The 16,688-nt window shown below is 37.4% G+C and overlaps 1 protein-coding gene across 3 annotated transcripts in view; it reads left to right on the forward strand.

Annotated features, from left to right (window-relative positions):
• Positions 1 to 16,688, forward strand: part of dot1l (DOT1-like histone H3K79 methyltransferase) — a 127,628-nt gene that overhangs the window by 99,551 nt on the left and 11,389 nt on the right. For 2 of the 3 annotated variants that reach the window (XM_028816433.2, XM_028816432.2), the window contains exons 26-28: positions 6,365 to 6,438; positions 10,479 to 11,219; positions 11,589 to 12,101. In XM_028816433.2, coding sequence (XP_028672266.2) covers positions 6,365 to 6,438; positions 10,479 to 11,219; positions 11,589 to 12,067 — 1,294 coding nt within the window. In that variant the 3' untranslated portion in view covers positions 12,068 to 12,101. The remainder of the gene's footprint in view (positions 1 to 6,364; positions 6,439 to 10,478; positions 11,220 to 11,588; positions 12,102 to 16,688) is intronic. The other variant, XM_028816435.2, reaches the window with a different exon arrangement.

Raw genomic sequence — 16,688 nt, forward strand, 5'->3', positions numbered from 1 at the left:
GAACACATCTTAATTTGATCTAGACACATTTTTCTGCTGATGCCAGGTTCAAACTTCTTGGAATTTGAAGAAGTTTTATTTTAGCAATTTGTGATCATGCTACATCTCTTTCTCTCTCTGTCTTCCCGTGATGATCGCATGAGTCCATTCAGAGCAAGGCTGGATAAGGCAGCATCCTCAGTGGAGGATTTTCTTGTTAAAGCATGTAGAAGCCTGATTTCTCCATAGAATCAACTAATGTCAACTAGTAGTATCTGTTTTTATTTTTATATTAAAATAACAATTTAAGAAAATTATTTATATTTGTAAAGCACTTAAAAACTGTATTCAGTATAAGAAATGTGCTTTTTAAATTATTATGAAGTAAAGCTGTGTGATTGTATCATTTGCCCCAGAGACTGTGGAGCACTTCATACATTTTAGTCATTACAACTTGACCTAGCCTATAAAATAAACAAGAACGAGGATGTAAGACATGAGACATCGCCATCTTAAACCATCACAAATATTAAGAGAATGTGCAAACTCCACAAAATGTGGAAATTAATTTACTTTTGTATGGGTGGTAATGGATTGGATTTATAAACACAAACACCTTGGGTGTACTACTTGGACTTGTTTCCAATTCCCATAACAATGGTACAGAAAATACATCTGTGGCAGAGGGATTGATGTTAAAAATAAAATGAAATTAGGTGGTCACATTCAAATTCTGCCAATAAAAAAACACTAATCTGGAAAAGTACTCCTGGTTTTTCACTTTTAAATTGTTGATAGGAATATTACAACTCTTTTTGCATATTAGCATTATTGAGGAGATGTATTGAAACTGCATACTGTAAAACTGAAAAAGTTATGTAAAATGAGAGACACTATTGGTAGAAACACCACTCAGTTAATGGGACTTCTATTTTATACTGTTTAGTTATGTTACGCCCTATCACTGTAACTGTCCGAAATATTCAAATATCCACATGCTCAGAAAAGAACATCACAGTAAGAGTAATAATATAATCAAACCTATACTGTATCTTTAAATTAACAGTGAAGCTAAATGTTAAGGTTAGATTATGCCAGTCAATTAAAGGAAAATATCAGTACAATTATTAGCATCTATATCTCAAAAACATAAACCCATTCATCGGTATCAGAATCGCATCTCAACAATATACACCAGGTGATAAATTGACCATATACAGTATCTTCATCAAAAAAATATTCCACAAATGAAGTGGCCTCCTGATAAAAACTATAAACCTTCCCACCATGTTATAAAGGATAATACAGTAATCCCTCCTCCATCGCGGGGGTTGCGTTCCAGAGCCACCCGCGAAATAAGAAAATCAGCGAAGTAGAAACCATATGTTTATATGGTTATTTTTATATTGTCATGCTTGGGTCACAGATTTGCGCAGAAACACAGGAGGTTGTAGAGAGACAGGAACGTTATTCAAACACTGCAAACAAACATTTGTCTCTTTTTCAAAAGTTTAAACTGTGCTCCATGACAAGACAGAGATGACAGTTCCGTCTCACAATTAAAAGAATGCAAACATATCTTCCTCTTCAAAGGATTGCGCGTCAGGAGCAGAGCATGTCAGAGAGATAGAGAAAAGCAAACAAATCAATAGGGCTGTTTGGCTTTTAAGTATGCGAAGCACACCGGCACAAAGCTGTTGAAGGCGGCAGCTCACACCCCTTCCGTCAGGAGCAGAGAAAGAGAGATAGAGAGAGACAGAGTTTGTTTTTCAATCAAAAATTAATACGTGCCCTTCGAGCTTTTAAGTATGCGAAGCACCGTGCAGCATGTCGCTTCAGGAAGCAGCTGCACAGAAGGTAGCAACGTGAAGATAATCTTTCAGCATTTTTAGACGAGCGTCCGTATCGTCTAGGTGTGCAAACAGCCCCCCTGCTCAATCCCCCTACGTCAGGATCAGAGAAAGTCAGCGCAAGAGAGAGAGAAAAGTAAGTTGGGTAGCTTCTCAGCCATCTGCCAATAGCGTCCCTTGTATGAAATCAACTGGGCAAACCAACTGAGGAAGCATGTACCAGAAATTAAAAGACCCATTGTCCGCAGAAATCCGCGAACCAGCAAAAAATCCGCGATATATATTTAAATATGCTTACATATAAAATCTGCGATGGAGTGAAGCTGCGAAAGGCGAAGCGCGATATAGCGAGGGATTACTGTATAAACAAAAGCAATAGTATCAAAGGAAATAGTATCAAAACAACATAAAAAGAAAAGAAATCAAAAGAAAAATCAAATTTTAATGCTGTTTAAGGAGGACTTGTTGCAATATACCAAAATACAGATATTATATAGTTCGAGTCCCAGAATGAGCCAAAGGGGACTACCGATCCTCAACTGTAGAGTGTACCTCCTGATCCACAATAGGACAGATCAATCAATATCCTCCCTTCTGTAGCAGAAGAATTCACTCCATTTATTACTTCCCTTCCTACACGTTTCAGAACTGGCCTGGTTCCTTTATCAAGGATATGATGTGCACCCCTCCACAGTCGGTACACTCCAGTGCAATCAGACGGAGTATTCTTAAACATTGGCATGCGTTACAGTTACTTCCTTTTTTCAGATCACCACCTATGAATCTACACATCTATCCAGGATTGGCTACCATTTTGTGGCCAGAATACACCCACGATCCAATAGCCCTTCTCTGGTGGTAAATAAGCTTGTTAGAAAATGTATGTATAATTTATAATTAAAAATCAATAAAATATACCAAAGCCACACACAATTCAGTAAAGCAAATGATTTCTCATTTACATTTAGTAAACAGTAAAATTTTAAGTCATACAGGTTCCTGTCTTTTTTCTGTGAGAGGCATTGTAGTTCTTAAGATACCAGATTGTCTTCATGTCTCTTGTTGATCAGTCTGATTAGTCACAGACTAAAATACTGCCTTTTTCATATAAAACCCTGCCTCCTTTCCCGTAAATGTATTTCTGCTTGAGTTTCCACTGAACTATTCACTGCTGAAAACAGATCTGCTCAAATAAATCTCGTTTTATTATTCTTTTATTTTTGACAGCACTAGTTGAGAAAAGAGCAGAATACAGAACTGGCACATCATAACAGATTCATAGTCAGACAAGTACAATTTACTTTTTCTGTAGTTTTACAGAAAAAGCTTTCACTGTCGATATTCAGGACTGGTTCTTTACCAGTCATTTGGAATTTTGAAAGAAAAAAAAAACAACAACATAGAAATTAGAAAGGTAAGATAAATCAGCACAGATGATGACCAGGTCAGAGTTTGAAGCTATCTTTCTGGCACATTGTATGAACCACAGTATCAGTTAGCCATGCACAATTTGTTAACAATATTTCACAAACATCAGTTTTGCTCTTAAAGTACTTTGTGACCAGAGTGCAGTTCTGTTTTGCCTAAATCTCTTATTTTGAAATCAGATACAGAGAATTGCATACTTGAAAACAGTTGAATTGAAATAATTGCAATAAAGTAAAAACATGTTTTTTTTCCCTATAAAATCTATTTTATTGCTTTTTCTGTTTATTCAATGTCCCTTTTTTTGTTCATCTTTGTCAAGGATGCCAATACTGTATCGGGTCCTTTGATGGTGGAGTTTCTTGTTGCACACTTGTGGTGAAGTTTGGCTGTTGCTTGATCTGTTTGGGGTGCTGGTGTCTGGAGATACAATGATGTGAAAAAGTAAGTACACCCTCTTTTAATTCTGTGATTTTACATATCAGGAAATAACTAACAATGATCTAGTCCTCAGCAGAGATTTTTGAAAAGCCAAGTCAAAGTCCAGACCTAAGTCCTATTGAGATTCTATGGCAGGAGATTAGGAGAGCTATGCTTCAATGAATGGCATTAGATGTTAATAAACAGAAGCAGTGTTGTAAGGAGAATTGGGCCAACATTCCTCCAGTACAGTTTAATATAGTCAGAAAATTATTATTTCAAGCTATTACTGCTAAAGGTAATTCTGCCAGCTGCAAATTAAAGTGGTGGGCTTGTTATTTTTTCTCACATGGCTGCTACATGTTGCTTTATTTTTTAATGTTGTTGCCTTATTTTTTAATGTCAAGTAAAGTCTGTTATGAGTTGTTTGTAACATGAAGTTAGATTTCAAGAGGACTAGATGATTTGTTAGTTATTTTCTGATGTGTAAAACCAGAGAATTGAAAGAGGGGTGCTTACTTTTTCACATGACTGTATTTTGATTGTAAGTAACTGATGATCAAGCAATTTTTCTTGTAGGTCAGATGTCTCCTTTATCTGCAGAACGTCTCGATTTGTTTTGCTGGACAGCCTACCTTCTCAAGTTCAATTGGTAGCATTTCTTTAGCCTGCTTGTTCTCTTTGTCTCTCACAGCTCTTTGTCTTATCCTGCTTCTGCTGTTGTGTCTAAAACTAACTGAAACTCTCTTTAAAGCATGTGTATCCAGTCTTCCTCATTTTCTAAAGTTTCTGACTGGTCATAAACTTTGTCACTCAGCAAGATGCCGCATTTAAAATTCATACTGTTTACTGTCCATTCAGGAGAATTCCTTCACCTCTGAATTTAACTGAATTCTTAAGAAAATCACAACTTGCCTAGGATTTCAAGCTTACAGTTGGTTGTATGCTGGTGAATAAGTCTTTTTTTCTCCACTATGAATATTGTAATAAAAATATTTTTGCTAATTATGAGTTAGGTTATTTCTACTTTGAACGTTTTAAGAAAAAATGTTTTAATCTCTCTAAAACCACAATAAATTGCCTGTTGATTTGAGCAATGACATAATTTTGATTGTCTGATAAATCCATTAATCACTAAGTAGGGCCTATGCTATTGCTGAATTTTATGTGAGATGGTTCAAACTCACAGAGGGGCGCTGTCATACAGCATATTCAAACAGTTGTAGAAGAGTTTTTGAACAAAAAAAAACATCATGGAAAGCCATGCCTGTCTGTCCTGGCTTATTTACGCTATTTATTCAATAATGCCTCTTTCCCTTATTTTTCTTTTTACCTGAGACGTAATCTCCACCATTTGTTTCATACCACTTAAAAATAATCTGTTCTGTCTTTTGGGAGAGAGATGCCGATTTAAACTTGTGCAATTTGTAAACACTGGAATGTTGAAAATCCATCTTCCTCATTGCTTCAAATTTTAAGCATCAGTTAGGGTTTATTTTCATTGTTTAACGTTTGGCTTTTCTTTTTGAATCAGCAATGAAGTTAATGGGCACTAATGAAAAAATTTAATGGCTGCTGTTTACAAGCTTAAGTAATTAAAACACTAGACTGACATCATTTAAGTTAAATATCACTCAGATGCTACTGTTATGCACCAGGCAAACATATCCATTTATCCAACATAGCTGGTTCCTGCCTTGCCTCTGAAGCTGTTCGGTTATCCTGAAACCCAAGGTAACCTTGAATTTTCTTGGGCTGGTTTAAGGATTTTACATTGCAGATGGGTGCAGCAAAAAAAAAAAAAAAACTGCAAAAATGATAAGATTTAATAATCTTCCTGTTGAATCAACTCTAAATAGGCAGGGCCCATTTCATAATTAAAGCCCACATTGGGTAAGGTCAGTATATCTTGCAACCATCATCCGTCCAAAGCAGTAAAACGCAGCAAACATGAAACAGACAATATGTCTTCAGTTTTCTAGGGTGTAATGTGTTGTATTTGTTTTGATTGGCACATGCAATTAAGAATTCTATTGTACGCTATAAATGTGACAATAATTCTTGAGCATGTTGAACAAACCAATATTTGAAAAGTGCTCTGTCAAAAATTGAATGAATATCCCATAGTGGTGGGAATTCTGGTTTCAAATACTGATCCTTGCACAAACTGTGTGCAGTTTGCATGTTCTTCCGTGCTTCCAGTTTGCTGCGCACATCCCAAAAATATGCATTTAGTTAATTGATGACTCTACGTTGACCCCATGTGAGTGTCCGTAATGACGGCTGACCCTTCCTGCTTTACACTTTAGGGCTGCAGGAGTTAGCCTCGGTTTCCATGAGTTCGATGTGAAATAGACAAATTTGATAATTAGTGGGTGGATGGGAAGAATCCTATACTAAATATAGCAAATAGTCTCCCAACTAAAATTCTTAATTGGAACATGGACTAGTAAGCAAAAGTCATAATGCCTGATTTGACATCTCTTTGTAAGCAAAATTTTATAGCTGAAAAAGTGGTACGAGGCAGATTTGAATCTTTTTGTGAGTTCTGAATCCAATACACTTTCTGCCACATGGAGAGATCTTTTTTTTTTTAATATATCATTACCCAAATGATATGTTTAATATCTGGCAGACACAGCAGGAGTGATATTTCAAAAACACTGTTTTTTTTTTGTTTTTTTTTGCAGAATTGAAAGGAAGATTGCAACAATTTCTCTAGAAAACTGTGACAGCCCTGTGAAACTAGGTGATTTTGATAAAGGTAAGAGCTTGGGAAGACTTTAAAAGTGGTTTTGGTGGGGTATCCAGAAAGTCAGGCCTTATTCTTTTATATTGGAAGAGCCTTTGTTTCCCATTTACTTTTCTTGCAATTTTACTATAGCGATTAATCAAGTTATTGTGTTATATATACTACAACTCTTTAACCTTATAAACATACTGTACTCTTCAACTCTATGACAGAAAGTGATATGGAGCTACCTAACTTTCAGTTTTACTACTGAGCAGCAAATATATGCACAGTGAAGTCTTGGAACTTGGCAGAAATTCATGAAGTTACACCTGAAAGGGGGAAAAAATTCTAATTTGAAAATCTTTTTTGTATGCCTTGCTGTGTGCTCCAGTTAGTTTTAACAATTATCAATTTACCAGCAGTCCAGTTGTTCATCATTACTTAAAATATGGAACCAATGTAGGGCACATTTCAAGTTAGAGAAGCTGTTATCTGTTGCTCCTATATATGATAATCTCCTTTTCAACCTTCACAAACCTGTTCAGTATTTAATCAATTGAAAACTCAAGGAATTAAGACACATAGAAATCTTTATATTTGCATCCAACAAACAATTATACTTCCAGTTTAACTTTCTATTTACACTCTTATTCTCCTATATACAAATTAGAAATTTTGTTGAAAGAAACCTACACAACTTTTAACATCTTATACCCATATCTATCCCAGAGGCAATACTGGTTAGTCTTGATGAAGACTCAGACAGCATTTCAATAATATGTAAAAAATATTTAAAGAATCTACTATTCTCAAAAAAAAAGTGGAAGTCAGTCATACATAGAATACACTATAGTTCTATATGCAGAAAGCATTCCATAATTTAACTGAAAATCTTTCATTGAATCACATATATTTTGTTTTAAGGTGTACCCAAGATGCAACCTGTGAGCATTGCCGTCTAACTTCAGTATCACTAGGCCATATGCTTTGGGAATGTACTAAATTAAGATAATTTTGGAAAGAAGTCTGTACACACTTCTCAGATGTCCTTGGTGTCACAATCACCCATAATGCATTAACAGAGATATTTGGTGTACTCCCGGATGGCATTAGTGTATAGGGAGAAATCAATTACATTATCCTATACCTCAATACTAGCACCTTGACTTACCTTGCTTACCTGAAAGAAGCCAAACCCACCTTCTATAACATGACATTATCTCAAATTAGAAAAAAATCAAATTCTCTTTATTAAGGATATGTCAAAAACTTTACAACCTGGCAAAAATTCATGAATATAATTTTAGAATAAGCTTGTCTGACTTACTGCAGACTCTTTTGTGGTATTGTTCTATTATATTTAAAAAAGGGTTATGTGGGATTTTTCTATGTTTTCACACCATTTTGCTAGATTATTTTTTAAAATTTGCTTGTATTCCCATTCACCAGCCAATAATGTGTGTGTAAGATTGATTGATGACTGATCTAGATGTAGACATCCTGTAGGCGAATGTGCTCTTGGATTGTCTGGAAGCCTGTTAGGGGTTGATTCCCACCCAACACTTATTGCTGCCACAGTAGACACTAACTCACTGCAACCTTGGCTTGGATAAGCTCATTAGAATATGTATGGGTGAATGTTATGGTTTTGCATCTATGGTTTTCATTTACATAGACATTTATAGTGCTGTTAGGTGACTTTTAGGTGTTTTGTGTGCTATCAACAAAAACGTATTTGTTAACTAAAATTAAAATAAAACTAATGACCTTGAGAAATATAAAAATTAGGCCAATACAAAATATGTAATACCAAAGCCAAATAAATACAGTAGGACTTAAGCAAATTAAAGTTTTTCAAATTCAACTTTATGTAAATTAGTAAAAGGAAAAACAATGCAAACAAATGTGCTTTGTTTCTTGCTCCAAGAAATCGCTGACATTATTATGCAGTTGTGCAAGAAAGAGGAGGAAGTAATAAGCACTCCTCAAATACCCTTGCACGCTCTTCCCCACCTCAGCGTGTAAAGTTGTGAGATGCATACCTCCCATATTCATGTTTTGCGACACTTCTGTGCTTCAGGGTGGTGGGAGAGAGAGAGCAAGATGTGCTTCTCCTGTACTGTCACTGTGTCTCTCCCACCATGCGTCTTCTTGCATGTAGATCTAACCTAGGTCACTGAGATTTTTGTAAAATGCTGCTCTATGGTAAGTGTGGTTGCACTGGACTTGTTCAAGGCGCCCACGTGACAACACTATTGTAATCATGTATGGTGTATTTAAAGCTGCTAATGCATTTTAATACCGTATATATTAATAGGTATAGTGCAAAACTAAGTTTGCTGTGCTTTATGGGTAATGTACGGATTGCCTCAGGTTGTTTACTTATACTGTATGTGGTCATTCACTATATATGGTACCCCAGGTGAATTATCAATGTGAATTCAGTTTTAATTTATTAAACTTAAGAGTGCGTCTGCAGTTTATTTGACATTACGGTATATTTGCCCTGCTAGTTGCATTCAGTGGGTGTGCTCCTGTTGCAGGCCATGCCTAGGAAGATGGCATGTGCACTCAATTGCAAAATTTTTACCTAGCAACTATCACCAGTCATAACAGATAACAACAGCACTTTTCGAGCCAAACATATATGAATAGTCTTTTTGATAAATGATTGTGAGAAACATGTGCTGTGTGTAGATCTGTGATTTTCTCAATTCACCAGATTGGTAGACATATGCGTTGATACTCCCTGGAAGTTTATTGATGAGCAAATGTCTTCCAAGCCTTTGCAATTGTGCACATATTTTAAAACACATTATTAACAAACTTTAAATTTATAGTATGCCAAATGCCTGCACATTAATCCCTCTTTACTTCATAAAGTGTACTGTATCTGTTGCCTATGTACAGTATCTGAAACATTGGGGGAAAGTAATCATTACAAAGAAAAAAAAAATAAATAAAGGAAGATGCAGCAAACTGGCAGGTTTTGATAAAGTCAAACAAACTTGTTCTCACACTTCAAATATAAGGAGGAGGAAATGCTCCTTACATCTGAGGAATTTCCCAAAGGTGTATACAAAAGAAAATGTGGCTGTTTTGCTCACCACTACAAAAACTAACTGATGACACTACATTTTTTAATAAAAAATCATGAGCCAGTTCTAATTTTATGCTTTGATGCTGTGTAGTGATTTGTAGGAGTTTAAACCAATGTTGAATGAATCAACTTGGAGTCATCTTTATAACAATATTAAATACATCCACTGGTATCATCTTTTGTAACATGGAGCCCTGCAGTGAAGTCTGTGAATCCCAATCCCCAATATAAGATACTTTGCATAGTCCATAGATTCAGTTATTCAATAAGACATCCAGTTTGTTACTATGGAATTAAATGTATATTTGTTAAACCATGGTAAACCTAAAAATACAAAGAAGTAGCATTCATGGTTCTAATCCAACAAGAAGTTATGGCAATTATGGAATCAATATAACAAATTCTCAACTCATGAGAATGCAGAAATTGATAGCCAAGTAGTGGAGAGGTCGGATGGGACAAGCAGCAATGACAAAAGGCTCAACGTTAAAAAACACAAATATTTACTTTCTTACCTTAACCCATCATAGTACAGGAAAAACTCTCAGATCAAAATAAATGCATTGTTTGCTGCAAATAGTCAAAAGGCAAGAATCGCACAAATTTGACAACTCATGTAACTACTGTCATGAAAATATTTTTTAGAGTGTTGGAGAAGAGTGATGCCCAAACATCAAGTGTTCGTGCTAAGCAATTTGTTTGTTTGTTCAGTACATTTTATGAAGTCAGTGTTACGTAGTTACAGAGAGAGAACAATTATCTTCTGGTTCTGGAATTATTTATTTTACAAGTTGGACTTGATTTAATACTCAACCAGAAATTCAAACTTAAGTAGATGTTAGTATTCATAAATAAGAACTGAAGTAGAAAAAAGTGAGTTTTTATAACTAATATATTTAAAATAATTTTGAAAGTAAAATAACAGCAAAAATTAAGCTAAACTCCTTGCTGTCTAATCCTGTTTTCACAGGTGGAAACCCTGCAGGTCGTAAAGTAAGCAACAACCATGAGATCAGCTCATCCACCTCTAGCAGCAGCAAATGGAAATCAACTTTCTCCCCAATCTCCGATCCTAAGCAGCCTAACTCTGAGACAGTTCGTCAAGGCAGCTCTCCTTTTGGGGGTCGCTATGGCAGTGTGGACTCAGAATCTGACCATAAGCAGCAGCTCAGGAAGCTGATGACATCTGTAGGGGCTGTTGATGCCTCAGGGAGTTCTGCTGGAGGAGGTGCAGTTCCCAACTCCTCTGGTCTCCTAATAAATGGCTCGGCCTACTCGGGGCAGTTACAGAGCCCCAGCTTGAACCCCAACCCATTCCGCAGACAAGCAGAAGTCCAGGGGATTGATGTAGGGAGCCGCAATGCCCAAGAACAGCCACAGGGTCTGAGTGGCCTGGGAAAGGTGAAGTCAAGAGAGTGGGACACTGGAAAAAGCCAGACGCAAAACCTTTTTATTTCGGCTACTGTCTCAGTGGCAACTGGAGATATCCTGAGTAGTAAAGGGGGACCTCCACCAGCTTCAACATCATCTGGAGTGTCTGTGGGTACCCCACATGCTTACTTGGGTCCCCAGTTTTCCTTGGGTAGCTCGTCAGTGTTGCAGTCTCTGTTTGGGGCACAGTCCCCTACAGCAGGAGGGCAGAGGATGGTGAATGGCCACACAGCGATGGGATCCTTCACTGGCTCTGGACTCTCTGGGGGAGCAGCTGGAGGTAGGTTTTTGGTGGTGAGGGGTGGGGCAGCTCTGTGATTTTTGGCTTCTTAATGGATGGAAATTTGAAAAGGTTATAGTTTTAAAAATTGGTACAGGTAGGTGTTTGCTAGATTTCTCTTTCTATAAATCTTAGATAAGGGGAATTTAAAGGGCTAATTGCCATATTGGAGCGTGGCGAAAGGTAAGTGCTGCTCCTCACAGTCTTGCTGCACTGCTTACTCTGTCTGTCTGCACTGCTGATCCCGCTGTTTTATTTTATTTGTAATGTTTTATTTATTTCAAGTATTTTGTGATTTTTTTTTTTTTTTTTTTTTGCCTTTCTTGCTTCTCTGTGCAGATGCCTGAGTCTCTCCTCTCCTGTTTACAGGTATTTTTAGCCACATGGTTCCACCCGGCTCTTCCCATCAATTTGGAGCCAGTCTGAACGTTTCTGGCTCCTCCTCTGGCAGCGGCTCTTTGATGAGCCTCACCCCCATGCAACAGCAGGCAGCACCTGGCTCCCTCAGTGGGGTTCCTCTCCCCCAGTCATCTTTGCAAAGCCGGACCCCCTCTATGCCCTCAGTTCCACTTTCAGTCCCGTTGTCCCTGCCCCTGCCTCCTCCTTTGCTGGCCACCAATTCTGTTGCCGAGTTGCCGCAAAATCCAAGCAGCGGCGGCAGCAGTGACGGCTTCCTGCCTCCCTCTTCCTCTCAACCACAGAAATGCAAGCCTTCCTTTACCATACATCACCCACCCCTTGTTCCCCGCTCTGCATCCGCTAGCAACCCTTGTCCCAGCAACCTGTGGGTCACTTTTGGCATGCAGGCTCCTAATGCTTCACAGCTATCAGGGGTCCGTCCACGGTAGGGATTACCTACCCAAGACTACGATTTAATTCAAGGTAAGATGCATGTTGCTCACACCCTTTTCACCTGGCATGGAGGGAGGTGTGGTGTGGGATTTAAAGTAAATTGTACTTGAAATATGGAGTCATCCTTATGAAGATTTAAAAATGAAAAAATGTAAACACAGGATGAATATTTGTGGATAAATCAAAAAGAAAAGGTGTTTTGTATATAAAATGCTCCCAAGCTGGTCAGGCACCATACACTTACAAATTACACCGCCATCTTTCTACAGTAGTCTGCATTCACAATGTCTATTCAGAATCAAAGTGTTATCACACACCTTTATTTGCTTTTTTAGTTATACAATTACTGAAAAGCATGTGATTAATGCGATAATTCTCAATCATTCAGTTTTTTCTCTCCAGTTTCCTTCTAAAATATTTTATTAAGCCATAAAGATCACATCGGTGTAAATGGAAGTGAGTTAGATAGAGAACTATTGGTTTCTTTGACATTTGTCTCTTATTGCCAATAAGGACTAGGAAACTGAGCGGCAACAAAAACCTGTGGCCCCTCAAGACCAAAATTGCTCACCCCTGATTTCAATCCAGACTTTTTTCCTGTGTAGTTCCTAGTTGGTGGAACAGGCTACCCACCTCCATCTGTACTGCTGACTCCATCATTGTATTCAAGAAGCAATTGAAAACCCATCTGAATATCAGGCTAATTGATAGAAGAAAAGAAAAAACTTTGCTCTGTGATATTTTATATTGTTGGTTAATTTGTTGTTAGATTAAGTTTAAGTACTTTATTGATTGTAATCTATAATTGTAAATTTAATAGTTATTACATCTTTTCAGTTGTGGCAATCAACTTGTTACCTGTTCTGCTACACTTGTTGAACAAACAGGCCCTAGCCTAATGTTACTTGATTATCTTTACCTCTTTTGTAAGTCGCTTTGCCAGGACAATAAATATAATTGTAGAGGATCAAGCAGACTATGCTGAAAAGTTTGAAAAGATTTGTAAATTGCTTTTCCTTGGCTTTGTGAAAACTTAAGGACAGAATGGTCCAAAGTGAAACTACTCTTCATGCAGTAAACCATCCACCATCTCTCCATTTCCTAAAGCCTATATTTCATGACATGCCTTCTAGTCGAGAGAGATTTCTAATCTGATGACTACAGTTGCTGATCTTGTCACTTGAGTATGTCAATTTACACTAGAGATTGTGGGAGATGTTAAATTATGTGACTGTTTGATGGCTTTCTAGCACTGTTGCACATTTCTGTAGTAATGCAAGCTGAACCCTTTTTGTGTCAGCCAGTAGCTTGCTGTCTGACAGAGCAGGTGCTCATTGGAAGGGTTTACACATACAGTGAGTTCAGCTACAATCTCAGCATTTTCTTTTTTCCATTCTATCATTTTACGTAAAACACATGATATAAGACAGAGGAGTCTCTCTTCTGTTTTTTCCGGTCCAAAACATCTGCATTTCTTGATCCTCATTGCTACATTACATACATTGTAATTCTGAGTGAGTGCTGATTGATTGTCTCTCATGCACACAGAGCCGTCTCCTACAACTTAAACAGGGAGAGTCTCAGACATGTTGGAATGAGTCTGTGGATATGTCACACTATGCAACTGGTGGTAATTGGAGCATGGCACAACTACTCTAATATTATGTAAATTAAGTCTATGACTGAAAAACACTGAAAAAGACGTGCATTGTGATATGGCCAATTTAGGGTGTGTAGATAGCTGGTTCTTTTCCAAACAGGCATCAAGTGCAAGGCAGTAGATAACCCTGAATGGGATGGAGTCAGTGGCAGGCAGAGCCAATTCAGAATTGCCAATTAGTCTAACCTACATGATATTTCAAATAAAACACAGAATAAGTTTCAGATATTTCTGTAATTTTTTATTGAAATACAAAAAATGCTGAAATTTTTTGTGTTTTTTCTCATATTAATTTATTATTTCAACATATTCTTAAGTTTTATCATTTGTGTTTTTTTGTGGAGAGGCTCTGGGTAAACCCAGAACCTCTGAATCAGTAAGTATCAGCTTATATATTTGCACTAAAGGAAAATTCCCTCTGCAAATCATGTTTGTTACCTGGCAGTAGGCACTGTCTCTTAGCATGTGCAGTGTGTGTTACTTCTGTTACACTTTCCCCATCCTGTGCAAATCTGATACTAAACTCCATTGTCTCTGCTCAGGAGTTCACTCACCCACTTATCCTCCTTAAAATGGCCAGAGCAGCATCAGGGCTCCAACTAGGAGCTCCTCTGCCACTTCACTAAAGAACATTTTGTTCAGTAGGTCTGGATAAGCATCTGCCGACTGACTCAGAAGTCATGCCCTGCCAGCCTGTCTGTGTGAAGAAATGAAATAGAGTGGGTCAGGACCCTGAGTGATTACTCAACAGTAACAGTGGTGCAGGGGTTAGTGCTGCTTCCTCATGGGTCCCACATAGGGTTGTCATAATACAAAACTTTTAAACTTAAATATGATACCAAGAAAAGTATTGAAATTCAGTACCATTTTTGATACCCAATAAAGTATACGTAACTCAATAAAAAGGTATGTAAATAAATTGCAGTTCTGTATGCAATACATTTTTTGATAAGAACAAATAGAAGTCATTAAGTGCAAATATTTCAGGAAGTGCAATCTTTTGGAAGATGTAAAAGAAAGTTCTGTAAACAATCAAAAGCATGCATGTTTAAAACTGGTCAACCGTTTCTTTGCAATCATCAAATCAATCATTGTTTTACTGACCAACGCTTTTCTTGGTACAGCTCAAAGGAAAATGCACCACACTGTTGCATTCATGCAGGCTCCGTCCATGAAGCGACCATCACAGCCAGCCAAATCCAATTAACTTTCACCGTCCCACAATTCAGTTTCTGCTGCAAACCACTAAATGTGAGCACACAGAGAACTAGCACCACTGTTTATACAATTGAGCACAGAAAGGTTATATAGCTTTACATTATATAGCAATTGTAATGAAATTTAATTTTAAAACCTCACATAAAAAAAGCAATGCAGTGTAGCAGCACACTTCACAGTAAAGGTCAGTGATGGAGCCCTAGTGCTAAAGAGTGTTTCCATTGAATGAACAGCACAGAATAAAACTGGCCCTCAGGTAACAAAGTAATTGCATACCCCTCTTTAAATGCGTTAAATATTTAACTGACTACAAAAAACATTTTAACCTGTAGAAAAAAAAGGTTACATCCTTACTTCAAACACAACAGTTTACAGGCTTATACTGATTGTTTCTGAAATTTAGAAATAAGATTCCTGTCTCTTGAAATTTTGCTTGTTTGTTGCTCCTTCAGGTGTTGGGCTAAATTGATTGTGTTAGACTCTAGTAGGTGTTGTGCAGTAGTAAATCTTGTATGTACAATGTGACCGAAATGTACCCTTAATTTAAAGTCTGCAATGTGCACTTTAATCATGTCTGAATTGTTTAATTTGTAATTTTAAACTATGGAAGAGAAGGGTAAATCAAGGAAAAATAATGGAGGACACTGTATCTTGGGGTTTTCCATGCTGAAGTATTTCCTTATGCCACTCCGACTGCCCTCTTTGTTATTTCAGAATGCTGTTGATAGCTCCAATGCTGCTGAAGTTGCTGTCTCATTAACACCTGTGAGTAGGTGGAAATGGGACTGCATCTCTAGCCGTATCCATTGATAGCTTACATCCACGGTTTTCAAACTGTGGTACGCGTACCACTGGTGGTACTTCAAGTCATGCCAAGTGGTACTCGTGTGGTCCTTTATTTTCCACGAATCGATGTTGCTAGAATGCCAATATGTTACATATAATCATATATAGTATAAGTATACTACTGTAAATGCGTGGAAGACTCCAAGCCGGCTTTTATTAACGCGGGCACCCATTTCCTTAATTAGTTTAATATCACTTTAACGTCATAATTATAGTCATTATAGTGACTTTTTCTTCGAAACAACACAGGCGTAAATTAACGATTCATTGACAGTGGTACTTCAGTTTACTGGTCCTCACGGAGTGGTACTTGTTCGAAAAAGTTTGAAAACCGTGGGCTTACACGGCTCAAATTCCAGCACACATCAGAAGTTCATTCAGAATGTAGGCTGTAGAATCGATACCATGAAAAATGAGTATTGAAATAATTTTAAAAATGTTATACAAAGTAAAAAGTATGTGAACCCTTTTGAATCATCTGGTTTACTGCATGAATTGGTCATAAAAAGTGATCTGATCTTCATCTAAGTCACTGATATAAACAATGAGCTTAAGCCAATGATACACAAAAAATTCTACTCTTTCATGTCTTTATTTTACAAACGCATTCAACGTTCACAGTGGTAGTGGAAAAAGTAAGTGAACCTTGGGATTTAATAACTGGTTGACCCTCCTTTGGCAGCAATGACCTCAACCAGGCGCTTCCTGTAACTGCAGATCAGACCTGCACGTTGTGCACGGGGAATTTTAGCCCATTCTTCCCTGCAGAACTGCCTTAACTCTTCCATATTCTTTGGTTGTCTTTTGTGTATGCTCTCTTCAAGTCATTCCACAGCATCTCAATAGGATTGAGATCTGGGCTCTGACTGGGCCACTCCAAAAGGTGGAGTTTG

The sequence above is a fragment of the Erpetoichthys calabaricus genome, chromosome 12, assembly GCF_900747795.2.
Source record: "Erpetoichthys calabaricus chromosome 12, fErpCal1.3, whole genome shotgun sequence".
NCBI lineage: Eukaryota > Metazoa > Chordata > Cladistia > Polypteriformes > Polypteridae > Erpetoichthys > Erpetoichthys calabaricus.